The sequence below is a fragment of the Sinohyriopsis cumingii genome, chromosome 7, assembly GCF_028554795.1.
Source record: "Sinohyriopsis cumingii isolate HCF-2022 chromosome 7, ASM2855479v2, whole genome shotgun sequence".
Classification (NCBI taxonomy): domain Eukaryota; kingdom Metazoa; phylum Mollusca; class Bivalvia; order Unionida; family Unionidae; genus Sinohyriopsis; species Sinohyriopsis cumingii.
Genome location: NC_142967.1, coordinates 90,021,177 through 90,048,691, shown reverse-complemented (window position 1 = coordinate 90,048,691; position 27,515 = coordinate 90,021,177). Strand labels below are relative to the sequence as shown.

The 27,515-nt window shown below is 37.6% G+C and overlaps 1 protein-coding gene across 6 annotated transcripts in view; it reads left to right on the top strand.

The window, feature by feature from the left end:
* The window catches only part of LOC149795686 (uncharacterized), a 54,140-nt gene that overhangs the window by 16,013 nt on the left and 10,612 nt on the right, over window positions 1–27,515 (top strand). The window contains exons 1-4 of one of the 6 annotated variants that reach the window (XM_089965552.1): window positions 1,886–2,015; window positions 2,870–2,974; window positions 5,799–6,013; window positions 14,166–14,276. In XM_089965552.1, coding sequence (XP_089821678.1) covers window positions 2,956–2,974; window positions 5,799–6,013; window positions 14,166–14,276 — 345 coding nt within the window. In that variant the 5' untranslated portion in view covers window positions 1,886–2,015; window positions 2,870–2,955. Of the gene's footprint in view, window positions 1–1,885; window positions 2,100–2,171; window positions 2,758–2,860; window positions 2,975–5,798; window positions 6,014–14,165; window positions 14,277–27,515 lie in introns of those variants that run through there. The other 5 variants (XM_089965550.1, XM_089965553.1, XM_089965551.1 and 2 more) reach the window with 5 other exon arrangements.

Below are 27,515 nucleotides of genomic sequence, written 5' to 3'. Positions count from 1 at the left end.
ATTAACAATTCACATTCTACTCCCTGACAAAGAACACGTTCATATGAAGAAGATTTTTCAGATAAAGGCAAAGTATCTGATAATAACATACTCTGAAAAGTGCATGTGCTCTTAATATGTTATTAAGGAAAGCTATTGGCAGAATGCCGAATAAATGACATTGACCCTTTAGACATGAATGAATTATTGTTCTCCATAATATAATCAGACTAGGAATTTGTTTAACACAACACGTGTACTGCTTTCAATATATGAATGTGACCCTGACCTCATGAAATAAGAGCATTTGGAATAACTCTATCCTTGTTCTATTGCTTTATCTGAATTTAAAGCATTCTTAAGTGTATTTCTGTCTGGTTTGTAATTGCAATTCTTTTAATTTCATATCCATAACAGATATAAACTTACAAATAAAAGCCAAAGCATTTTAATCCAAAAATTATTTTCTACCAGATAGTGGAGCAAAATATTTTTTATTTCTTGCTTTGTTAAAGAATCATTTGCTTCAGAACGATCATATTGTCTGGCAAGCTCAATCCATTCGTCCTTTTCCAAGGACCCGAAGCGTTCCTGAGTATGATTCAAAACAAAGTTGTCCGCTTTAGATGACATTGTGAAATATACTTGGTTTCAGTAGATATTTCTTAAATTTGTAAAACCAAATAAAAGATTAAAAAATCAAAAAAAAAAAAAAAAAAAAAAACCAATTTAAATGTCAAAAGAAATTTTATTTTCTGTGAAATATTTTTCAAATATTAGTATCCCGATCGATCACAAAATTTTCCGTTACGATTCTATGGTCTTAAACAAAGTAAGAGAAAAGAGCGAAAACCAACAAGTTTTGTAAAATTAACAAAGAATGTATGTCCCTAGAATAAAAAGTGAAAATTTAAAACGAACTTACAGTATTGTGAAGTAAATCCCAAATAGTTCTGAAAATTCCAGCACAAGTCCAAACTTATAGAGTATTTCAAGTGAATTTGAATGAAATTCCGAATAAATTATATTCTAATCTTAAATATGGTGATGTGCCAGTAGCCTGGAATATAGCGATGTGTCAACAATCTTGATGTATCATAATACTTTAGTCCTTGAATGAATTCACAATATTTCCAAATAGTGATTTGATGTTATCAGTGATCTTAATATGTATTATACGCTCGACGAAAAAAAAACTAGATTTGGAATATGTTGCTTCGAAAAAAGTGGTATTATTCAGATAGACCAAAACTCCTATCGTCAGTATTGGACGAAGGGCAATCACAAAAAACAAATTAAATATACATTACATGACTGATAGAATATTGTAAGTATGGAAACAGTTTGCCGTTTGTTTAACTTGCTAGAGCCATATAAAATAATATGTTATTATTATTTGTACCATGGATGTAGGCTGGAAAATTGTCCATGCTGAATTTCTTTTCACCTTCCCTTCTTTCCACTGGATATCTGTCATGTAAATGCAATGTTCGATTGCTCTTTTGTTATTTTTCTAATGAGCTCAATCGTTTGCCTGGCCAGTGTAAAAACATTGCATTGGTGGAAATTTCTTTGAACCTTTGTGGTTCGTTTGAATTATGCATATTAATAAGTTAGCAACAGGTGGCTGTGTTTAATATTTAGCCCTGTAAAATATTACTTCCCATAAACAAACCATTCAGAATGATATTTGTATAAGCTGCATAACACGTGTGTTCTTATTTTTTCGGGTTGTAGATGTACACAAATTCTCATTTATTCAGAATATCAAATGTAAGCGAAAATGTTGGCAGGGCTGTGTAATATGTCTAACTAACATTCTTTATAACCTAACCTCTGAAATATACTCTGTCACGTATTCTCTAATTGTATGGAGAGAAATATAACAGGTTGTTTATTCGTCGTATTTTTTCAAACAACAACGGAAGCTCTGCAGGTCTTTTCTTAGAAACGTGCACACCTTAGTGATGTTCCTTGTCATCACATTAATCGTGGCTCCGTTAGTACGACACTCTTATGTTTTGGAACCATTTAACGTATGTGGCATTGATTATCTTTCCACAAATATATGGAGTTTGACGTGATCATCCTCTTCGGGGATACAAATTTTACTTGCTTTTGTAAAAATTTTGCTCCGTTTGTTATTTACCTTTGTAATTTTTGAAGTCGCCTTGTCCACTAAGCGTAATATTTAAATGTCTTTCTAAGTCGCCTTGCTCACTGTGGATAATATTTAAAGCAATATGTGGTTTTTAATATAATTAAATTAAGAAGTTTGGTAATAACCACTGTTTTGAATTGGTTTTAACCTTCATAATGGATATTTGTATATGTTCTTCAAGAAATCTTTGGTTAGGGGAGCTGAAGAATTATTTTGTACAGTTTAGTAATTTTTCAAGTTTAGACCGGGAAAAGGCAATTTGATTTACCCGACGAACCGAATCTCTCTCATTTGCTGTCTTGATCGGAAGAAAACCCTTCTTAAACAAGAATATTAAGGTCAGCCGACCTGAATATGATTCTTCCTCAAAACGTATTCGATCGTTCAGCTCCAATGAATCTGGGATTGTTTAATGTAAAAGCGAGATGGATTTATTATATGCTTTCAATCCGGAAATCCGTGATTTCTTATTTTCTATGGCAGTTGTGTGATTTAGATTTTCGGCTCATTTGATTAAAATGTGAAATTTATATATAAGTGCTATTATGTACCAGTCGGAGTTGGTGTTAAATCATGAAATATTACTTCGCCATCGATGATAATGGAAAAAAGTGAAGGTTGTCTATCATCTATCTTTACTGAAATTGATAATCAAGATGTATGGTTGGTTTAATTTATATTTTGTGTGGTCCTTCAAAAATGAATAGGTATATATAAAAGTCGTTTCAGTGTCCAGTACGGGAATTACCGGAAGAATTGGATTTTTACCTTAAGAATTGGATTTTATTACCAGAGAAATCAGTAATTTGAGGAATATGGTTTTGAACCATATAAGTAAGTATGAAATTAATACCGTTGCTATATTTCTAATGTGGTTAGATATCCTAAATTTTAAAGTATAACTGTCCCGAACTTAAAATGTTGCAATTTTTAAAAATAAAATATTATTTATTATTTGTCACAAAAGTTCACATTTTGTTGAAGAAATTGTAATCGAAGTTTAATTTACATAAGATATTATATAAATTAACTGTTAAATTTAAGTTGGTTTAGTGTATCTATCAACTACATCTTTTTTTTAAATTTATACAGTTTTATTTCTTTTTCACTCTAATGATGAGAATAGCTAGGATGCAATGGATTAAAAACATAAATCTAATGAAGTGTCAATTTCAGATGCACACATTTGTTTAAAATTCTTTTGTGTTCAGCCGTTTAAGTATTTGTAATTATTATTATTATTATTATTATTATTATTATTATTATTTGACTTGTAGATGCTTTTGTTTTATATCATGTTAAATTTAGATGTTATTGATATCTTAACATATATTGTTTTTCATAAGGCTATGTATTTTATTTAAAACTTTTTTCACTGTAATTCGCTGTTGTAAATAATTAACTTTTATCATTAATTTTTTCATCATTCATGTTTCTACATCGCTTTAAATCTCTATTTATCTCGTGTTTTTTTTTCGTTGACAGTTATTGTCTTAATACGGGCAGAAGATAAATTAATTATCGTTATTTTGCATAAACCAACACTTTTTATAGAACATTACTAAATCAAACAGATCCTTTAATTGAAAAGACCGTCTGTCAAGATAAAGCATATCAGTACTTTAGAATAAGTATGATAGACAAAGTTTTATTCCCTTTCACTTGTGATGTGCTTTGTCTTCCTCAAAAGAAAACAATATCAACGAAAACCAGCATTTAAATACAATATTTCTGCACCAGAGGCCATAAAAATAGAGAATCTTGTCGCGATTATTAGGATTTTGGTTTTCTAAGTTTTAACGGCCCTTTTAACACATTATTGGAATATAATGCTGAGAAAAGTGCTAAGTGTCCTTCCAAAGGACATGCAGAGTCCGAGACCCTGACTAATATGGGTGGGTATAGGACACTTGGTCCTTATATCTGGAGTCCGACACTCTACCAGCTTAGCTACTACTGATGCCAGCGATTGCTAGGATGATGCATATTAAATTTACTTGAAATGATTTCAAATGGAGCACGAAATCAATATGTCGTGTATTCCACATCACAAAGAGCGCGAAATCAATATGTCGTTTATTCTACATCAAACAGGGCACTAAATCAATATTTCGTATATTCTGCATCAAACAGGGCACCAAATCAATATACAAAAGCGGGTGTCGTGTAATGCACATCCAATAGGGCAATAAATCAACATATAAAACCGGGTGTTATTATTCTACGTCAAACAGGGCACGAAATTAATATACAAAACCGGGTGTCGTGCATTATACATCAAACAGGGCACGAATAATGATATAAAACCAGGTGTCGTGTAATCCACGTCAAACAGGGCACGAAATCAATATATAAAACAAGGTGTCATGCATTCCACACCAGATATGGTACGACATCAATATATAAAACCGGGTGTCATGTATTCCACACCAAATGGGGTACGAAATCAATATATAAAACGGGTGGCACGTATTCCGCAGAATTTATTTATTTTGACAGCTCTTAGTCATCCATTTATAAAGTCCAATACTTTTTATAGTCGCGATTTTCCCTTCAAAAGGTTTGCCTAAATATTACATACACTTTGACTGTTGGTATAGGATTTCTGTTCACATGGTTCACAACGTTTTCCATAAACAATTTGCTTGTAGGAACACGATTTTCTCTTCACGTCGTTTACCTACATTTTCCATTCAATTTGCCTGTAGATACACAAATTATAGACAAAGAAAAATGCAAAGAAAAACCTTAAATTAGTATCTTTTACCCAGTACTTTAACTTTTCAGTTAAATACCTCTGTTGTCCAATACAACATCCATAACATGTAACTTGCTGCCGTTTCAGAGATAATTTTATACTCATCCCTTAATGATCCACTTTGCAAACAATTGCTAATTTTTGGAAATTACAAAACTTTATCTGAAGAATACAAGGTATTCGGCTCAACACATTGAGTTTGCCAATACCACACAAACTTGTGCTATAGAAAGGTATGATGCAACGAGATATAAAATGCATAAAACTAATAATATGATGAAATTATAAAGTAAAATAGATATTTATTTTTCTGTCACAAATTATATAATAATTAGCAACCATAGAAAATGTTGCGTTAGTAAGGCTACCTAACCTTTTCTCGTACAATTCATACAAAATTACAGTTTGCCAAGATAAAGCAAACTGTAAATAATACATCAAGTCCCTCTCTCTGAATTTATGTGTAGATAGGTTGTAATCGCCATTTTTCATTCATTCATTTCTGCAACATAATGTTGCATATGAATTATGTACTGTATTGACTATACGCCTTCTTACACACGTCAAATCAATAAAATTATGTTTTGTTCTGTTCTGACAAAACCCATAGAAAACAGGCTTAGAAAATTAGAAAATTGTTGAGTTCAGAATTACTCAACAGCTGCAACAACAGGAATAAGAAAAGAAAGAAGAAAAGCTTGACACCTTTAAGAAAGGTCATTGATATTTGCTAGATTACCAATGAAGAGTAAAATTTATTAAATCTGTGACAAAGATTGCCTAATTAATTCAAATTAATTCAGTTAACACATAACCTCCTTTACCATAATTTAAAAATTAAATATTTTGAAAAGATCTCCTACATGAATAATATTATTTAACAACCTATTTACCTTGCAGTACCTGCCACGTTTCTATTAATGTGGTGTGTTTGCAAAGCAAGAAAATCTCATACAATCGACCGATGGATAAAACCCTGTCAGGGAGAAATGGCAAAAGATAGTTCCACATTTTATAGTGCGCAGGAAGTGGAATCCAGACAAACTCTAATTCACAAACTGCATATCAAATCCTTAGAAGTCTTGAACACAGTCATCAAACTGAAAACGATCTATGTAAGTGAACTGCTTTACTTCCGTAATTGAAGCTTTGCTTACAAGAGAATAGCTTATTTGTAATTAAATACCTTCTGTTTTCCTTTCAGTATTACTGCAAAATTAGTTTAGTGGACTAGGTACAAGAATGACAATATATAATGAGTTAATAACATACATTTTAATGGTATAAAATCGGATTAGTTATTCAGCTCAGTTGTCTGCTTTGCTGTCCATGCATTTTGGAAATCACTATTGCCGAAAGATAGGAATAATTTGGCAAAGTAATCTACTCATTATTCGTGGCTTTTGTGTGCCTGCAACATTGCAGGGAACTGTGTAGTCAAGTCTCCTGCAATGTTATTGTTGATTCTGCATATAAGCATTGCTCCATAGTGGTGAGTTCTGATGCATGTTCCTCGCCTCTAATAATAAATGATTATATCAGTGAGGATGTTCATGATTTGATGCATCTGCACTTGGTATATGCTGGAAACTTTTAACTATTACGTGATTTATTTATTCCTCTATGTACAGTAACACTATAATTGTTGTTATTTTCAACTACAGCTGCCGATGTTTTAGGTGTATATGATCCTTTGCAATGTAAAATCATAATCTCAGGTGGATGATACATGGATCAATGTTTACACCGTTATCCCTACTTTTTCAGCAATAGATGTTTTACTTACGTATCATTGAAATAAGAAATTTATACATCTTCGTTGAATTTTGTCTTTCGGTGCGTTTTCCTTGAAAATCAAGACATCTTTAAAAACTACAGTTAATCTTCCCTCTACAAGTGGCACCTTTGTAAAACGGTTTCTTCTGCAGACTGGCTGAATATAATGACCCCAGTAAGGTCATTGTAATACTTATCCAACCTTCACATACTAGCAACATCTAAAAAGCGGCTAAATATTCTGACTTTTACAGTTTGGGCATAATTCAGTTTCAATGTCATAGGTTTAAAATATACTTTATTCCACTCTGGTACACATAATATTAAACATTACCTAGTTTCTAAAAGCTGAGGACATTTTATAACTGAAGGGATATTTAAATAACTAACCTATATCCAGGTTATAGTTCGCTTGGTTTGAATTTTATATTAAACTGATGATTAAGGAAAAATGTGTGGTAATCAGAGCGATCACTGTCGGCCAAGAACTCTTCTAGTATGATTTTTGTTGGTCCTCTTGTGGGACGATGGTGCCCATTTATTATTTAAGTTGTGAACGTTCATTTCTAGATGGCCAGAGCTTACTCCTGTAAAACTAAAAGACTATTTCATTTATAGCATGGATAAGAAATTTAGTTCTCATCAAAACACAACAGTGAGAATAAATATAGTTAATGGTTGAAAACAACCTTTTTCCATAGCATACGTTCACAAGGAATGTAACTATTAGCGTTAAACCTAATGAATTGAGGTTTGCAACAGTACCACTCACACCCACCGTAACGTGTTATAACTGAGGCAAACCTGAAATGTTTACTGCCATTGTGCTTCATCGTATATGTTTGATTCTAAGTCGAGTCTAAATACAAACAATTTACACCCTGTTGTTTGTTCTTTTGATTACTACTAGGTAAATTGACACAAATATGTCGGCGCATTATGAGATGGCAGATCTAGGTATGCCCAGGTTAGGGTTGGAATTGACTCATAAACGAATTTATACGATATATTTATAATACGTACACTTGAATCAAATAGCGCTAATATGTATACGCGTCTAAGGTCATTTTGCTAGTGCAGGCAGAGTGTATCAGCTCAAAATAGCTCCAATGGTAGACCACCTATGTAGGCCTAGATGTAGGATTATGTAGGTCCGGCCGCGCATTTCTCTCATGCTACAGTCCAAATAGTCACCATTTAACGCAATCCAAACGTACATTTTCAATTATATTTATGGTTATACCTTTAATGTAATATTTCATTTATCTGCCATATGTGTACATTTATTGTCAATACAGTCAGCCCACATTGATTAATTCCTTTTTACCTTTACTGTCCTATTACTCATAGTCATCCGTGTTTAAGTATTATGTATTAATCCTACTTGACTGCCTTGACATTATCGTACAACCCAAGCTAGGTAATATACCAAACAATAACGACACATGTATTGCATGTAAACATCCCTTTTCGTATTATAGCCTATTCTTAATTTAATCTGTACTTACACGCACAAATCACAGTTCAGTTCTAGGTACAAACAGTCAAGTCGATGCTTTTGTCAAGGACTTCAACAAGAATTCAGCCTGTTATATTACACAACAGATATACACAAAACTAAGAGCTCAATAAATTAAAAGAAATACACAGCAGAATGACTTGTATCAAGGTTATTACATGAAACATGACAGGCATAAATATCATAAAACAACAATAGTGAACATTACTTGCCCAAATTTAAAAGTAGGCATGTGTTATGTTTATTTCGTTTGCCAGATTGAGATTTGGAAGTGCTTGTATCAGACAGAAATTGGTTTCTACCAGAAGACTGCTGAGTGGAAGGCTTACTGACAAAATAAATTTTGTGAGTTAAGGAATAATGGTCAGCTGTACGAGCAACAGTTTCTAATATTTCGACTTTTTGCTCATCAAGGTAGGCCATGAGATCTCCTGTTTGTTTCAGAGAGCTATTAGCGATAACTGAAGCCAAATAAGTACCTGTTTGTTATTTTGTTAAACAATAGGTTCTTATGAAAACACTGAAACCACATGATGTACCTGCTGGTGACTAGTTGTCAGCGAGCATTCAAATTGTTGTTCCGAAGTCGTATAGACAGAATGTTCTTAGTCTTGCCTAGGAAACTCATTTGGTTGTTCATTTAGGGACCAATAAAAACTAATCACAATATCTTTAAATGTTTTTATTATTAAAAATTTTAAAGGTGATGTTTGTAAATATTGTAGATCTTGTAACACTTGTTAGATGATAGCATAACATAATCAGAATGTACCTAAGGCTCATCTACAACCTATTCATGCATGTGATGAATCATTTAGCAGAATGATGATAGTATGTGTCGGTCCCTTAATTAAACCAAGTCAGTCAATCAATTCTTGTTGACCATAATATTTGTGTCCAAAATATTCGCAGAGATAATTCATTTGTGGAATGATAAAAAAACATAGTTAAAGCTTTAATGAAGTGTGGGTTTTGTTTTGTTTTTCATTTTTGTTCGTACAGTTTGGCATACCCAAATCTGTGGAATCGGATCGGGAGTCAAATGTTATGTATGGAAGTTTCCAGCAAGTTATGCATGTATTAATCATTCAGCAATTCAAGACTTCTGCTTATCACCATGACAGACAAGTGGCTTTAGAAAGATTTCATCAAACGCTGAAAAATATGATTCGGTGATATTGCTTTGATATTGGAAAGATTGGGACCACGGTATTCATTTACTGTTGTTACCTGTTAGGAATTAGTTCAGGAATCGTTACGATTTGGTCCCTTTGAACTAGATTTTGGATATACCGTGGACTAATGAAGTTGTTTAAAGAGGAGCGTCTTTCAAATGAAGATACAAAAGTTAATTTCTCGACTATTTTCTTCCATTTTTAAATACAAGTTTTCGAAGGCTTGCGGTGTTGCGAAAACTAATCTGCACTCTACTAGGTCAAAAATGAAATTAAGGTATGACAAAAATATAAAGGAAATGAGTCTTCATCCGGATGATAAATATCTGGCTCGCTTGCCTCAAAATCCTCTTCAGGCTAGGTAGTATGGTCCTTACACAGTTGGAAAGAAATTAAGCGATTTACATTATATCATTGACACCCTGGGAGGAGAAAACAAAAACAACTTTGCCATAAAAATATGTTAAAGGAGTATGCTGATGGATTTTTAGTTTGGATTTTTTCCCCACGTAGTTTTAGAAAAAAAATTCAGTCATATCGTTACGATGTCTGCACTGTGGCAGTTTATAGTGATGTCTAGCACTGGGGCATCATGCTGCAGACCTCTTGATGCTGAGAGCCAAGCGATGCAGCTGTTAGTACCTTTTTGTAAATAAGTCTTTGATATGACTCGGCCGGGGATCGAACCCACGACCTCCCGCATCCGAGGCGGACGCTCTAGCCTCTAGGGCACCGGACGGAGCGATCGTATGTTGATGAATATAGCAAGGTTAATCATGCAACCAGCATAATTGTACCTGTCCTACACACTGGGGAAGTAAGCGAAGGAATGCAACCGGACTGTAATGACTTTGGAGAAACCAATCTATGGAATTAAGAAATTTTATGAATAATCTAAACCAGAAACTTTGTTCACATCTGCAGCAACAAAAAAAGCAGATATTACTTGATTATAAGCAGTTTTTCCACATTTTCCGAAAAGAACAAATAAAATGTACTGTGAGATTGAAATTGCAGATTACAAACCTGTGTAATAGCATCCGTAAAGGATGAATCATCAAGCAAGAAATTCAGTATTTGCTGGAGAATGATTTCAATAAACCAAGTAAAAGTCACAGGAGTTCACCATATATACGTTTACCGAAACCAAATAATACTTTCAAGTTGAGCATTAGCTATGGAAAAGTGAATATTGTGATCAAACCATATTCATTTCCATTGCCATGAATCGATGACTACATAAGAAAATTGGAAATGCAAAATATGTCACCAAATTTGACCTTTTGAAAGGATTTTGGCACATTTCGGCATTCGTAACTCAAGACGGACATTATGAGCATATATTAATGATGTTTGGGATGAAATGTTCGCCTTGTACTTTTCAACGTTTAATGAACATGATTACATCTGGTATAGATAACTGTAACGGTTACATCGACGATGTTATCATCTACAACGACACCTGGACAGAAAACGTACAGACGATTCGAAAATTCTTTGGCAGACTGACTGATGCAAATTTGATAATTCATTTAAGTAAAAGTGAGTTTTGCCTTGTTTGTGTTAAATTTCTTGGACATATGGTGGGTCATGGACAAGTGAAACCTATAGATGCTAAGGTCCAGGCTATCTCTGAATTTCCTGTGCCTATCAATAAAAGGCAACTGATGCGATTTTCGTATGGCTTGATGCTATCGGAAATTGTGCAACAAATTTTCCATACTTGCTGAACCCCTAAGAAATTTGTTCAGTAGAAACACTAAGTTTTATTAGTCTGACAAATATCATGATGTTTTTGATAAGATAAAGGCCATAATTCAGAGTGTACTAGTTCTTTCAGCTCCACATTCAGTCAGTCATTTAAAATGTCTGTCGATGCAAGTGATGTTGGGGTTGGTGAAGTATTTTTAATCGCATGTATATTTTGAGTAATAGTTGAAAGAAAGCTTTTGTATATAAATCGTTTCTTTATGAGGGAAGGTGTTGTATATGTTTATTTGCATTGTTTGTGAGCGTTTTATTTATTATATGATATCGGTTGTGTAAGGTTATAATCTGTAGCTGACCTTGGACAAAATCAAGTTCATTATCTACCTGGCCAGAATTATAGGATCATTTATTTTTGTATATTCTGTAAACAACTAATACATAGATAATATTTTCTGCATGAGTGTGGGTTTAATACTGGAATCATTATCAATAGACGTAACCATTTTTACCTTGGTATGAGTCATGTTCTTTCTTATAATTTTAGTAACAGAATTTTCAAGAATGGACGTTTTCATCAAGAAATAGTTTCATTTTTAGAAAATGATAATTGTGACCTAGATCAAGTAGAGAGCTTTATAAATTTGTTTTTTTTCTGGGAAAACTATTAATATTACGAAAACATCTAGCAGAAATCATTTATATTATTGCATTCAGATTTTGATTGGTGTGAAATTATTTATTATTCTCTGGAAATACAACGTTCTTTTTAATATTCTTGGTTAGAGACATTAAGTAAGAGTTTAGTGAATTCAAACAAGGAAACCTTGGATTATATTACTGTGATTAAAGAAAACTCTGCTGTTTAGAACATTAACAAAGTTTAGGCCATTGGTATTTAGTACATTAGAGACTACCGGCAACTACAAGCACATCAACACGTTCAACGTAGGAACTTATTTAGAATACCACTAAAGTTTATTAAAAACTTTATACACTAGGACTTGTGTTAGTAATTCTAGGATTATTTGGGGTTTAATTAGCAATAACGTAACTTCGTTTTATATTTTCACTTTGAATTACAAGGAAATACATTATATGTTGAAGATGACAAAGCATGCTGCATCTCTCTCGTTTCTATTACTTGTTTTAAGACCATAGAGTTGTAATGGCATTTTGTATTATGCTGATACGATCTCAGAGTAACTTAGCGAAAAATTTATAAAGCGTGCGACTTTAAATCAGATTCTTTAGCTATTATTAATTTCCACTCCTAAAATCCGGATGTATCCGGAGAAGAAACAACTTTGTTTATCATTGGAGTAACAGCCGCTATAACCAAAGTTTGTGGATATAGTTTATTTACGAGTAATATGGCTCAAAGAGTTTTTACATCTGTAGACTCACATAGAAACATGGATTACTGAATCCATATAGACTCACTGGGAACATGCATTACTATGTCCAGTAGACTTATACAGAAACATGGATTACTGAGTCCCTATAGACTCACTGGGAATATGCATTACTATGTCTAGTAAACTCACATAGAAACATGTTCATGTAGACTCCCATGGACACATGTCACAGTCACTTTAGTCTCACAAGTCAATATGTATAACGTAGTCAATGTAGACTCCATGCAGACTCACATAAAAACTTGCATTACTCAGTCCCTGTACACTTACATGGAAACATGTACTACTCAGTAATTATGACATCATACCCATTGACATGTGTATAAAAATTGAAAACCTGAAGATGACATTCCACAATATAGAGTTTCTGGTTCTTAAGATGAATATTGTACAATTTAAGAAATGTTGCTATTTTTCGTTTCAGTTGTAACTAAATCATGAACTTTATTTGACATACAATTGTGAAGTTGTGTACCGTTTTTCAGACTTTGGCATTCCTTGTGAAGTTGTGTACCGTTATTCAGACTTTGGCACTCCTTACCAAATATAATGAGTTTATATAAAATCTCGTACTGTAGCAACATTTGCTGTTACCAGTAGCGCACTTCTGTACGTAGAAAATGTTTTTGATTCACGTGCAATTAGTTAAAAATTTATTAAAGGGGTATAAGTTTATTTGTTTACGTGCGTTCATTTAAATCTGAAATATCATGCAAGTATGTCTAATGGTTAATAGTAAGTTGAAACTTACCTTCAGCATACACACGAATCTGTTTGAGGTGCATGTATGCATGCGCACGAGTAGTGATTACAGAGCACAGTAAGTGAATTAAAGCTATGCTACCCCTTTTCTGAATAATTCCATGTTTTGTTCAAATAGCCACGACTTGACAAAACCCATCACTTTCATCAGACCTGATAGAAATATCATTGTCCATGGTATATTTCATGTTTTTGGCCGTGTTGAATTGATTTTATTTCTGTGATAACGAGGGTCTACAGTGCTCTATTGTTCCCATTTAGTTCTGAATAAAAAGTCACCTTTCACTTTGCATGATTCCAGATGAAAATAAAACGTGAATTAGTAATCTGTTGTTGAGATACAACTTAATTATGAACCAATTAATGGCTTAGCTCAAAAGTGTATTATCGCGTAATTATTAATGTATTGTTAAGATACCAGAGAATTATCAACCAATTAATGGTTTAGCTCAAATACATTATAGCGTAGGATGAGTAACATTTGCTGTGACAATATTTAAAAACACTTAGGTAGAAAAGTAATACATGAAAATTTGTTTTAAAAAAATATGATGCACTTTTGTCTGGCGTATTTAAATAGAAAATATGGATTAATAGGTCGTAGTGTCATACAATCCATGTCGTATTCCGTAATGTCAAGCAACCAGAAAGACTCGTATATTTAATTGAATAAATCACACAATATATGAAATTAAAGATGTAAAAACTGATTGGCTTGTTAATTATATTGCCGTGATCGGTTAATGCTTACCAAATTATTTTGCTGCGCATTAAGATTTTAACATGATTTTCGAATTTCAGCAGCCATTGTTATAGGGTTATATACCATACAAGCAGATGAAACCGTAGCTATTCCCACCTTTTTTGCGTAAATCCTGTTCCTTTTCGACTGTTATTTAATCTCATACAGGCCACCCAACGAATACGAGATGATGATTTGGAGATGGAGCTAGAATTTCAAGGGTGGATACCAGGTTTTTCAAGTCCACGACATACAAAGTTAAGATCAGGGCACCTGTCCGTAAGTAGCGTTTGTACTCATAAACCAAATGCATCTGTGAACTGCATATACCCGGATCTTCCGTTGTATAATAATAATATGGGTTTATGCTGTTTGTTTGGAGTAATCAGTCGAACAAACAACATACACCCTGATCTGCAGGCGTATTATGCAAATCAGGGTCCATGCTCTTTGCAGTCTTGACCTTACCTATAAGCGATAATGATTAGACTGTAAATCCAGAAAACACGTTACCGATTCAGCGACTTGTTAATAACTTGTTTGAAATTATAAGGCCATGTCATGGGCTCCAACAAAATGTAAAGGTTATTCGAGTTCAGCTAATAATTAGTAACTTTTTGAACAAAATTTTAAATTTTAAGTACCTAAAATAGTTTTCTTTGAGGCGCACCATGTGAACCATTAAACAGATTGATATGAATTATATTAGGCCATGATGTGAACGATTAAATAGCTTGATGCGAATTAAATAAGGCCATGATGTGAATGATTAAATAGGTTGATAAGAATTATATTAGGCTATGATGTGAATGATTAAACAGATTGGTGTGAATTATATTAGGACATGATGTGAACGATTAAGTAGGTTGATGTGAATTATATTATGCCATTATGTGGATAATTAAATCGGCTGATATGAATTAAATTAGGCTATGTTGTAAATGATTAAATAGATTCATGTGAATTATATTAGGCCATGATGTGAATGATTAAATAGGTTAATATGAATTATATTAGGCCATGATGTGAACGATTAAATATGTTGATATGAGAAGTGTATGGGGGCACCCTAGGGACAATGGGACTTTAATGTTAAAACAGGGTCCTGGCACTCTAGGGACAATGGGAATTTAACATGGGAAATACAGGACCGGTACTCTAGTCACAGTGGGAATTGAACATGGTGGGCCTGTCTAGGGACAATGGGAACTGAACATGGTGGGCTAGTCTAGGGACAATGGGAATTGAACATGGTGGGTCTGTCTAGGGACAATGGGAAATGAACATGGTTGGTCTGTCTAGGGACAATGGGAATTGAACGTGGGAGATTTATATAACACAGACAATAGACAAACACTGATACAACACACTAAAAAGTTGGGAGGCAAGAAAAGTCAATTCTTTTTGAGGCATGTGAATGACCCTTACATTCACTTTACCTATTATGTAATATCCACACACGCCGAGACGCAAAATCATAATCATAATCTAACATCCATATACGCGAAGAAGCTAAATAACATAACCATAATCTACTATCCACACATGCTGACAAGCCTAATAAAACCCCAAACTCTACTATCGCCACACGCAGAGAAACGGAACAAAACCCAATTTACCATCCACACAGAAGGAAAGTTAAACAACCACACACTCTACTATCCACACAAAGGTACGTGAGCGCTTACATACCCCAATAATCAACTATCCACACACGCCGAGACGCAAAATCATAACCATAATCTACCATGCACATACGCAAAAAAGCAAAGTAACATAACCATAATCTACTATCCACACACGCGAAGCAGCACAATCATAACCATAATCTATTATCCACACACGCGAAGAAGCAAACTTAAACCCAAACTCTACTATCCACACACGCGAAGAAGCGAAATCAAACACAAAATCTACTATCCACACACGTGAAGAAGCAAACTTAAACCTAAACTCTACTATCCACACACGTAGAGAAGCGGGTCAAAACCCAATTTACCATCCACACAGAAGGAAAGTTAAACAACCACACACTCTACTATCCACACAAACGTACTTGAGGACTTACAAACCCCAAATAATCCACTATGCACACACGCCGAGACGCAAAATCATAACTATAATCTACAATGCACATACGCAAAGAAGGAAAGTAACATAACCATAATCTACTATTCACACACGCGAAGCAGCACAATCATAACCATAATCTACTATCCACACACGCGAAGAAGCAAACTTAAACCCAAACTCTACTATCCACACACGCGAAGAAGCGAAATCAAACACAAAATCTACTATCCACACACGCGAAGAAGCAAACTTAAACCCAAACTCTACTATCCACACACGCAGAGAAGCGGAACGAAACCCAATTTACCATCCACACAGAAGGAAAGTTAAACAACCACATACTCTACTATCCACACAAACGTACGTGAGTGCTTATAAAGCCCCAGGTCTACTATCCACACATGCGGAGAAGCAAAATCATGACCATAATCTACTATACACACATGCGAAGAAGCAAACTTAAACCCAAACTCTACTATCCACACACGCGAAGAAGCAAAATGAAACACAAAATCTACCATCCACACACGCGAAGAAGCAAACTTAAACCCAAACTCTACTATCCACACACGCAGAGAAGCGGAACAAAACCCAATTTACCATCCACACAGAAGGAAAGTTAAACAACCACACACTCTACTATCCACACAAACGTACGTGAGAGCTTACAAACCCCAATAATCCACTATGCACACACGCCGAGACGCAAAATCATAACCATAATCTACTATCCACACATGCGAAGAAGCAAAAGACATAACCATAATCTACTATTCACACAAACGTACGTGAGTGCTTACAAACCCCAATAATCTACTATCCACACAAACGTACGTGAGCTCATACACACACACACAAACAACCACACACACTCACATCAGTAAATGAGTGAGTTTTTATATTCACACTGATACGAATTGGCAACTTGAATAGTCTCTTTTCTAGAGTTTTTGTTAGCCATGAAAAGGGCTGATTTTTGGAACGTCAGAGGCACCAGGCTAATGCTGGCATCTCCCAGGTCTGGTACCGCACACGCATCGTCTGCTCAAATCCCTTCCCAATTTACCCTTGCGGTTGGGAGTGCAGAGGCTTGATGAGTAGCCTCAGCACCCAATCTTCAGTTTCTGGGATAATGAAAACTTCCCTCTGTCTTCTTCTTCTTCTTCTATCCAGCAGTCTAGGATGCTGTCCTTGTCTTTGTTCCCGTTCTCTCTCTATATCCTCCTCCCAGTTTTCTCTCTGGTCAACCACTAGTCTTTGTACTGGTTGTGGTTCTTGTTGGCGCTGTTGTTGTGACTGTGGCTTTCGTGCTACCTGTGGAGGCGTCCTCGCCTCAGGTTTCACCTCATACTTAGGTCTCTTAGGTCTCTTAGGGTGAGACAGGATAGGTCTTTTCTTTTCCTCCTCTTCTATCTTCCTTCTCTGCTCCTCCTACTCTTTCATCCTACCTTCTTCTACAATGGCCTCCCCTGCCAGCTCATTCAGGAGGCGCCTGCGTATTTAACTTAGCGATTCTGCTACTCATTTTTCGTTCTTCACTAATCAACAGGGATAGTCAGACTGACGAGCGTTTTCCTATAAATACTTGAAGCACGGATGCGAAGGAGAACATCCCTACAAGGTGTAGTATCGGAATGCTCAAATAGTTTGATGTGAGGGATGGAGAGAAGTCAAAGTGCATGGTTCATGATACCCACGGCAAAACAAATGACAAACGCATTTTTTTTCAAAACACAACATTTTTTATTCAAATAACTCACAACTAACAATTAACAATTTTTTTTAACATTAACCATTCAATCAACTAACAATTTTAACAAACATGTTTTTTCAATAGCCATCTATTTTTGGACAAGGTTGACAACGTTGTGAATTAAATTGTGATTTCCACTGTTGGAAGTCATTTGGCCATTGATGTACACTACGCTTGCTAGCTAGAAACAAAAGATAACCATAATGGTCGCAAAACCATCGATCTACTTTCTCATCGTTTCTTGAAAAATGACGATCAAAATAAGTCGCTAAATGTTCTAAAGAATATCCCAGATTACGTTGATGCAGAAAATACACACACTATTGTCCACACACCATTGAGTCTGTGCCTTGTAATTTCACATTATTGAATAGTGTTGTGTGCGCATTTCTTCTCATACAATCAATGATATCGTCTTCCAAAGGGGGCAATCCATACGAATATTCCACACATCCTTTTTAAGGAAAGTAGACGGCTACCCAGTGGGTTCCTGGGAGATGACTGTCGTCCATGTCGATCACATAAGCTTGATGGTCTTGAGGTTTGCTATGAGGTAGTTCACCTTTATCGCACACGACAGCATTCCAAGAAGCAGTGTACGAGCTGTGGTTCAAAAGGTAATAAAGTTCCCAGGTATCCATGTTTGTGTTGTTTATTTTCTTGTTTTTTTATTCACAGGTGATAATAAGTGATCAATTCGATCCGGACTTTCTCTTTGGATTTGTCTGACAAGCAATCGTTTCTTAGTTTTGTCTCTGCACTCTGATCCAAGAGGGTTTCGATGTAATACATCTCTTGAGTCGTTAATGGAGGACAGCAATGTTCACGCAATCCATTATACCACCGATGTAACACGTCTTCTTCCGAGATGAGACTCCAAGCTACGTCCAGATATTCGTCCAATTTTTCTTCTTGACTGGAATGATCGTTTTGACATCCATATCAGTCTTTCTTGATCCATTCCGTAATTGTTTCTGCCAGGTATGTAGCAAAGCAGGAGACTAAATGCTGTTCTTGTTCTGGCCATCGCGAATTTATCACGATGTCCTTTTCGTCTTTGTCTTGGGATTCTTCTTCTATGGTCTCCTCACATTCCATGTCCAAAGTTTGTCCACTATGTAAAGAGGGATAACAGTCTTAAATTGCGACTAATAGTCTAGAATGACTTCTCTCAAACTGTTGATTTCTAGCGTATTGTCAAATTCTGCATACAGGATGACGTTCACTGTGTTATCTGGGGGTAGTGGATTCGCAAACTGAAGTTCCACACGAATCTGACTGGTTTTATATGGTGAAAATGTCCCTCATCGATGCCTTAGTCTAGAGTGAAATCAAAACCCCACAAAGCATAGCCTCCTGCATAATCGTCGTACGAAATATCGTGACAGGTGTTGGTCCCTAACAGTCCGGTGGCTTCGTACAGGGATAATTACGATCTCAAATAATTCCTGTCACCAAACTTAGGCTCGAAGGGTCTGGTACACAGTGTCTTGCCATCGCGACTGCTTCGATTTTGGCTACGTTGTAATGTTGAAACTGGAAAGGGGTTTCGTTGTGAAGTCCATTGAAGGCTGAATTCTTGACGATGCCAATGATCAAACGTTTGGGTAATTGCCCTTGGAATAGATGATCTTCGATCATGGATCACTGTGCAGCAGGAATAGTGAAAGTTTTCACTTCCACTCTTCGTATCGGATACTTGGCGGTCGTTCTGCTCAAAGTATGACTGACGTCATCTCCCACTTTAGGTAACACTTCCACACGACGCACGTAAAGCCTGGCTTCTTAGATGATAGTTTTGTATTCGTTGGCGTTGGCCATCAAATGAAAAGCGGCACTGCTACGATTCAGTCTCAGGCGGATATCCACTCCGTTCAGCAAATACTTTTCTTGTAACCACATGTCCAAATGCAAACGATCCAACAGTTGTAAACTACGTCCTTGCAGAATTTTCTTACGACGGTCATTAAACCCCACATTGTGAGGATCGTCACCTGCTGTCAGGACTGTGTCGTTAAACGTGTTCTCACCCGCTGTGTGAGGTTTCCATACCACGCAAGCATCCAGATGAGTTTTCTTGGCTTCTTTTCCGTACGTCAAGAGATTTTCCAGGTACGCTCGATAAGGTTAAGTATCCATGCTGATGCTGACCAGTTTGTTATTCAAGTACAAGTCCACTTCGCTGAACAAGGAATGCATGTAATTGTTGACAGGAGCTATTCTAGCATCGGCTTCAGATCTGACCGTTGATATCAAACTCAATTGGAGCTGAATCTGTCAAAGAAGAGACGGGATGAAATTCGACCCACTGGGATTCGTGCATCGTCATCATGGTGGGTGGCATGGCAAACAGATCCAGTTCCGACTTGAAACAGGCACAAGACTCTAGGTACATCATTTTTCTGTTTCTCAATAATTTAATAATCAAAAACGTCTAAGTCTTGAGCATTTCTTCTTTTCTTAGTCTTTCTAGCTTTAGGTGTATGAAGTCTTGTGAAGGGGTGTTTTCTTCGTCGTCTTTTTCTACCGTGTCCTTGCTGTTGAGTCAGGGAAGCGGGAATGCCTAACGCAGTAGAGTTCAAGGCATTTATAAGAGTTTCTCGTCGTCCCAATATGTCTTTGCCTGTTTCCAACAAGACATTTTTGCCTGCTCTCAAGAAAGCTTCTTTAGGGTTTTGTTTGTCAATGATGACATTTTGGAGAAATTCTTTGCCTTGCGTCAGTGCGGAATCTTTCAAGGCGTGCAATCCTCGTGTCACCATCGGTTTCAACACAGGAACCACTGAACGATAAGCTGATTTTAGCATATCTCCTAAACCGTGTCCTCGCTGTCGAGCAACGCCTCGGTACACTGGATACATGACTTACGAATCGTTAGAGAACCGTTTTCGAAAATGGAGTTTCACCGTGACTTTTCCTTTGGTGAATGGACTATTTTGTCCCAGATCTCCTTTTATAGCAATGTTGACAGTGTCAAAGTACGACTTACTGACGGGAAAATAATGAGGATGTACAAATTCGCGGTGAACGTGATAGGTGTTTCCACCATCCTCGTCAGTGACAGTGGCAGAATCCACTTTGAAAGGAATGACACGCAGTAACGGTACGGAGGTGTGTCCCAGCACATAGTACTCCCCCACATCGGAATACACAAAGATCAAATTCAGTCCTTGGTTCATTTCTACTGGGGAACGAAATAACTTGGTAAAATAATCGTTGTCGGAAATGACTGTTAGTTCGCCTTTTTCCTATACTTTCTTTCTCATTTCCATGTCCCCGCCCAAGATGTCAAACAATTCAGGACAAAATAAAATAGACATCATTTTACCCCCCTCAAATATCATCAAGAAGCGACGAGCTACTTGGTGGTACTCAAGGGTGACACTTTTTCTGACACTCTCCAAAGCTTTAAGAAACACGACATTAAACCTGGATGCAATGGTGCTCACCAAATTGTTGACCACTAAAATAATAGCCTGGAAGAATGATCAAGTGGTAGGTCTACTTCTGAGTTTGTTCATTATATGTTTTATTATCATGTTTTAAATTATTCAAGTACTTTGCATTTGCTCGTCATGAACTTCGACCCTAAAAAGTTTTTATTTTGGAAGGACATTGAGGACTTGGGTCGGATGAATGATTTCCACTAAAGCCACTTCGCAATAGGCTTCGTGATCCAATTGGATAGCCTGAGGTAATTTGACTGTGTAACAGTACAAAGTGTTGTTGAGAAACACCTCCATGGAACTGTCAGGTCAAGTAAAATTGGTTATGGTGGCTCATAATTCCAGAGTTCTGTGGTTGTCCGAGGGGTTACTGGAAGTCAGAGGAGTGTCTCGGCCCAAAATGGGGTTGTTGTTTTTGGAGTGGTGACTGGCACTGGACACAAGATTCCCGTTGTTCCCGTTCGAGGAGAATTTCAGGGAGGGATTGGGAAGAAGATAACTGATACACCTGCTCAATAAAATGGTCCACAATTATTTGTCTCCTTGTTGCAAACTCAAATTGGCGATGGCTGCACCGATGACACAATACACCACAAAGATTTGGCAGAAAAAGACGATTTGCGTTTTAGGCACACGTTCTCCACAACACACCCACAAGAGTTGTTTCTGTAAATCTTGCATAGAAGAACTGGGTGAAGGAGTGGTCACTGCAGTGGTAGCGTCAGTTCAGGATGTGTGAAAGGGCATGATGGTCACTTCTTTTTATAGTCGATGACTTGCGAAGCGTCGATCCAAGAATCAAAACTGGGTGGATATCCTATCCAACGCACTTTGATACGTCGTTTTCCCACTTTACGGGTTCTGCTTTCGAGAATGCTTTCGATATCGTATACGTCGGCTTGTTTTTGGTGACACGTTGTAACTCAAGCAAGTAAAACGTTCCTTTTAACACTTTTCCGTTCATGTCTTCCAATTTATAGACGGCAGGATGACGGCTATGCACTCGTCCAGTGACACGAAACTATTCGGTGATCCAGTTAGGTAAGTAACCTTTGTCAAAAGTGCGTTTGGTTTTGCCAATGCGCACCCAATCTCCTACAGCCAACACTTCACCTTTCTTGGGGACAGCCACCGTCGGGGACGTACCAAACAGGCGATCAGAAACCAGCACTTTGTTGTCGGGAGTCACATCTTGCGGGGCACGTCCAATGCTTCGATGGTTAGATTGGTTGTACGCTTGAACCAAGTACGGTAAGATGTCAATGTACTTGAGAGTGTGGTGATACGTAAAATATTTCCACATGCGTTCTTTCAAAGAGAGTTGAAAACGTTCCACGATTTTGGCTTTGGTTTCGGGATTCTCGGTGGTAAAAAAATGAATGTTACGTTTCTTTAACCCTTTCTGGAAAGCTTGGTTCAGATATTCGGTGCCTTTTTCCGTTTGACATCGAAGAGGGTGACGACTGCTTTGTTTCAACACCCGTTGCAGGGCTCGCACTAATTCGCTGCTCGATTTGGAAGTCAATGGCACGACCCAGGCAAATTTGGAAAAGACGTCGATCACATAATACAAATATTTGTAGCCGCGATTGTAATTGGCCAAATGAGAGACATCGGCTAAATCGGCTTGCCATTGATGATCGATGCCTTCCACTTGAGTGCGACTTCTGGAAAACTTTCGTCGAATGGGTGTGTGTAAAGTGTAGATAGTTTGTTCTTGTAACCATTGTTGCACTTGAGGTAAACGGAGACTTTTCAGCCGGGTTTTGGCAGTACGATACAATTTCTGAACTCCTCCGTAACCTACATGATGGGATGGATCGTACTAAAAGCTGGCTAACACCTTCTCCATTTTTTTGTTTGTTAATAAGTCACCCACTCTTCGCTGATTTTACTTTGGCAGGGGGGAAAGGGTGGCTAGGAAACGGATTTACGTGTCCGATGGGCCACGGGAGTAGAAGTCGAATCTTGTGGTGGAGTTGGTAAAGAAATGGCTTTGGTCTTTTCTTGTTTTACTTCTGGTTTCCCTTCTTTCTTTTTCACTTCTGTCGAAGGAGGAGTGGACACCATCCTTTTAACCCAAGCTTTCATTTCTTCTCGTTGAGGTGTGGCGGAAAGGGTCAACAAAGACTCTGCTATCGTACTAGAAATGGGAGCTGCTGACGGTGTTTGAAAAAGTTATGGTATCTCTTCTTACTCAGGCTTTTTTGGGGTAGCGTCTCGTATAACCACTGGGGCGGTAGTGGTGGTGTGGGGGATGAACTTTTCATCAAGGTCTTAAAATGTTTTAGAGTGGGTAGAGCTGTTTCGTCTAAAGCTTTCTGTGAAAGAGTGAAAGAGTTGCAGTCGTTGCAAGAGCTTACCTACTTTTGCGATTCTTCTGTTTTGGACAAATCGTGGCGATCCATCAACGACTGTAATTCGTGTTGTAACTGAGACATCTCGCTCAAATTGGGATTGGGAGGTAAATGCGGGGTTCGTTGTTCTTGCCAACGATAGTATTCCATCCATCGTTTGTAAGGCACTAAAGCTAGTTTTCGTCCTTCCATTCGATGTCAAGGGTCACGTCTGAGATCTTGGGACTCCAGAGGTCCTTTTTATCTTGCTCCCACGAGACCTCCCAACATGGTTCCCAATACTCCGTTCAGCAAGTGTCCTGACAATAGAGGCAAAATTCATCCATGTTGGACCAACATCTTCTTCTTTTGACGAATTGGGATTTTCTTTTGAACCATTTGTCGAAGAACGTGACGATGTTTGCCTAAGCATTGTTTCTGGTGTTTCGACAAACGTATCGTGCCTTTCAAGACGTTCAAACAACATTCGCACAAGGTATCGATGTCATCTTTGGAGGCTGTTTGAATGAGTTTTTTTCGCAGGGGTGGAGAAGCTTTGGACAGGACAGACATGTCCCCATAATTGACTAAACGAGGAGGCAGTGCTTTCCTTTTCTTTCCTTTGGGTTTAGAAGAGGGATGTTTTCTGGGTGGTGACATCTTTGCTTGTTGGTTCCGAGACATTCACCAAAAATACACTAACGTCGATAGCTTAGCACATGCCCTTTTATTTTTAATTTTTACTATCGCTTCGTCATAAAGTTGCAATGTGTTTTCCAAAATTGCCAAGGAATCCTGGCCTTTGGTTACTCCTCTTTTTCTCTGTACGACTGTGTCTTCTTTTAGCGTAACGTCGATGATTGGCTAAGCGCTTTGTCGGATGACGACACTGTCTTTGTCTCTTTCCTTTTTGGACAGGAGAATGACGATAGTGACGGTGTGCACTTCTTTCTGCTGACATCTTTGGTCTTCAGGAACTCAAAAACACTGATACCCATGCTTTGTCTCAGACCTTTTTTTATACTGGAACGCGTCGCCACTGATTGTCTTTACCTCGTATCAACTTGAGGACAGGCATCACGCTTCGTGGAGGGGTTCGCAACGGACTAAATCCAGTCAATTCTTGCTTGGAGAAATCCAGTAAACTCTGTAACATGCCCTATGTCTCTTAGACTTCGCTTTTGGGAGCAGGTACTTTGTGAGTAGCTGCCACTGCTGATAAAGAGGAGGAGGGTGTCACCACTGGAGAAGTTCTTGGAGACACGGGTTTCCAAAATGTCATCAACGGAGAAGTGGATGAACCTGAGGCTACCGGAGACGCGGTCACCATCGTTGCAGGTCGTGCTTTGCGAATGTAAGGTTGCGTCCTGGCCGAAGTGCCCCTCTTGCGCGTAGAAGCTGTTTTCTGTGGGCTTTTCTTTTACTGGAGTTGTGACCTGGTCTTGACACGGTTGCTCTTTTTCTTCTCGGGGCTTCGTTTGGCTTTTTTGGGAGTGGTTTTTGTCTTGGGGAGAACTTTGGGAGCATTAGGATCCCATCTTAAGAGGGAGCGAATGATGACAACTCCTAGAGTACCGCTTCCTCCAGGTTACAAAATTATTTGCTTTTTGGTTTCAATGTCAATGCGGAGATTGGCCAGTTGGCTCAAGGCTACTTTGTTCCTATCAAAAAAGCGTTTGGTTTGACGAGGAATCTGAATGATGGATTGCAGTAATTGACGTGCTGTCACCGTAAACCATCTTTGAGACTGGCTTCTATGAAACCAGCACGTATTTGTGGATTTTTCTTTCGCGACTGATGTCATATAAGGCTCGAATAAATTTGAGGGGAAAATGAGACTGAAGGGACGTCATGTTGACGCTGTGTGAGATAGACGAAGTGTGTCCGAGGTTTTTATCGATTTTTTTTGAGTTAAGTCGAAGGCGGAGACATGTACAGGACAGGCCCTCCATCTTGACACCAGTGGTGAAACAAATGGGTACGAAAACGCAAATAATCGGGGGTAGTGGGTTTCAAATCGACGAGTAAATAGGCGTGTGAAGTTTGAGTGGCATCGTCGTACGCCTGAGTTAGCCAAGGCGTTCCTAACTGTTTGGCTAAGACTTGTACTTGCGATTTATCTCGAGGGCTTCTAAACAAGACCACGTAATGAGCATTACGGCTGATGGTGCGATGGGCTTTACTTTGTTGAAACAAATTTTGAGTGATGTAAATGACACTGGCATTACGACGATGTCCTTTTCCTGTAAACCTAAGTTTTATTTCTTCTTCGTCTTCTCCTAACATGTCGTCGAAAATGACCAAATGGGTTTGACGGGAGTCAGAGACGATACCGTCGTCTTCTTTAGGAATGCCTTTCACAAACACGATGGAATCGCCTTGACTTTCTCGCAAGAGGCTGTACGCCGATTGCCACTCTTTGTAACACCACACGATGCGTTGAGGTGGACGATCGATCAAATGATGTTTATGTTCGATCAAATGTTTGACGATTTCGGTTTTGCCTGAACCGCTAGGTCCAGCAATGAGCATGTTAAAGGGATGGCGAAGATATAAAGCCTCCCAACTGGCACGATCTAAGTGTTCGTCGATGACTTTGAAAGTGGAGGAAGAGGGAGCAGAAACATTAGAGGTAGCCATAGTGTCAGGAATGTCACTTGTAACACGAAAACAGACAGGACAAGAGCTTTTATACTTTAAAAAAAATAAACACGAAAGACAAAAATACATAAAGACCAAATGCTTAAGTACAACGATAAAATGCACATTAAAACGATCAAAGTGAAAGAGAAACTAGTCTCTGTACAACATGTTCTGGGTAATGTTCTTACATTTTTTCAGGGGGTAATGTCACACAAGTGTCCTCCCGCCGAATGAGAATGTCGACGACAGTCCTGTCCTCGGTGAAGGGTTCTTCTGGTACTGTCACTAACACAGGTTGAAAAGTGACTTTTTTCCTTGGACGTTGGAAGGAAGGATCCCAACTCTCGAGCATACTGGGCCACTTCGTGGGTCCAAGCCCCAAAACCCCTTTTTTTCCAGTCACGTACATCTGTCCAATGGGGGGTGTATGTCACAAGCTACACACACACACATCGTCCTACACCTCTTCGGTACCCAGAAGATGACGAATCTTTTTTTCCCGTAGAGGTCGAGAAGTATCCAGATGAAAACGCAAGGCTTTGAGCAAAATGAGTCTCTCGTGACCATTTAAAGGCACTACTTTCACGTTTGATTGAGTGGTAAGTACTGTTCGTAAAGAGTCCACAAGGAATCGGCTGGTAAACGAAATCCTAGAAAACAAGTCACTAAGACACATACCAAACGTTGACCCAAATTCAATGGATACAGCTGTCGTACTAAGTGTTGGTAATCTTCCACGGTTTCAATAGTGTAATTGAGTTCCTTCCACGGAATCTGTTGAATCACTTTTGATAAAAGCCGTGACATGGCAGCCTGTTTTTATACCCTCTTTTTTGGGAAGCAATAAATGTACTTTCTGCACTGAGATGATTTTACTCCAGTAGCGAATATAAAAGGTTCAATCACTAACCTACAGATCACTGTTCGTTCAGAAGTTTCCTCTTCCACTAAGTTGACGTTGCGTAAAAGACTTTTGTAATCCTTCAACTCTTCTTCCTCAATTCGTTTCAGTAGGTGCATCTCGAAGTAACGAAAACATGAACATACCGATCCTTCTCGTCCTCGAAGTGTTTAACAAGGTCTGACCACTGGAACACTTTCTCATGAATCAGTCCTCTTATAGCATTCAGGTACCAGTGGTTTAAACACCGGTGACGTAACGAATGCAATTGTTCTTTACGTTTCACTTGAAGTTTGACCAGTTCTCGGTAAATCCGTTCTCTCAACTCCTCAGGCAAGCCCAAAATGTTCTCTTGTAAAGTATCCA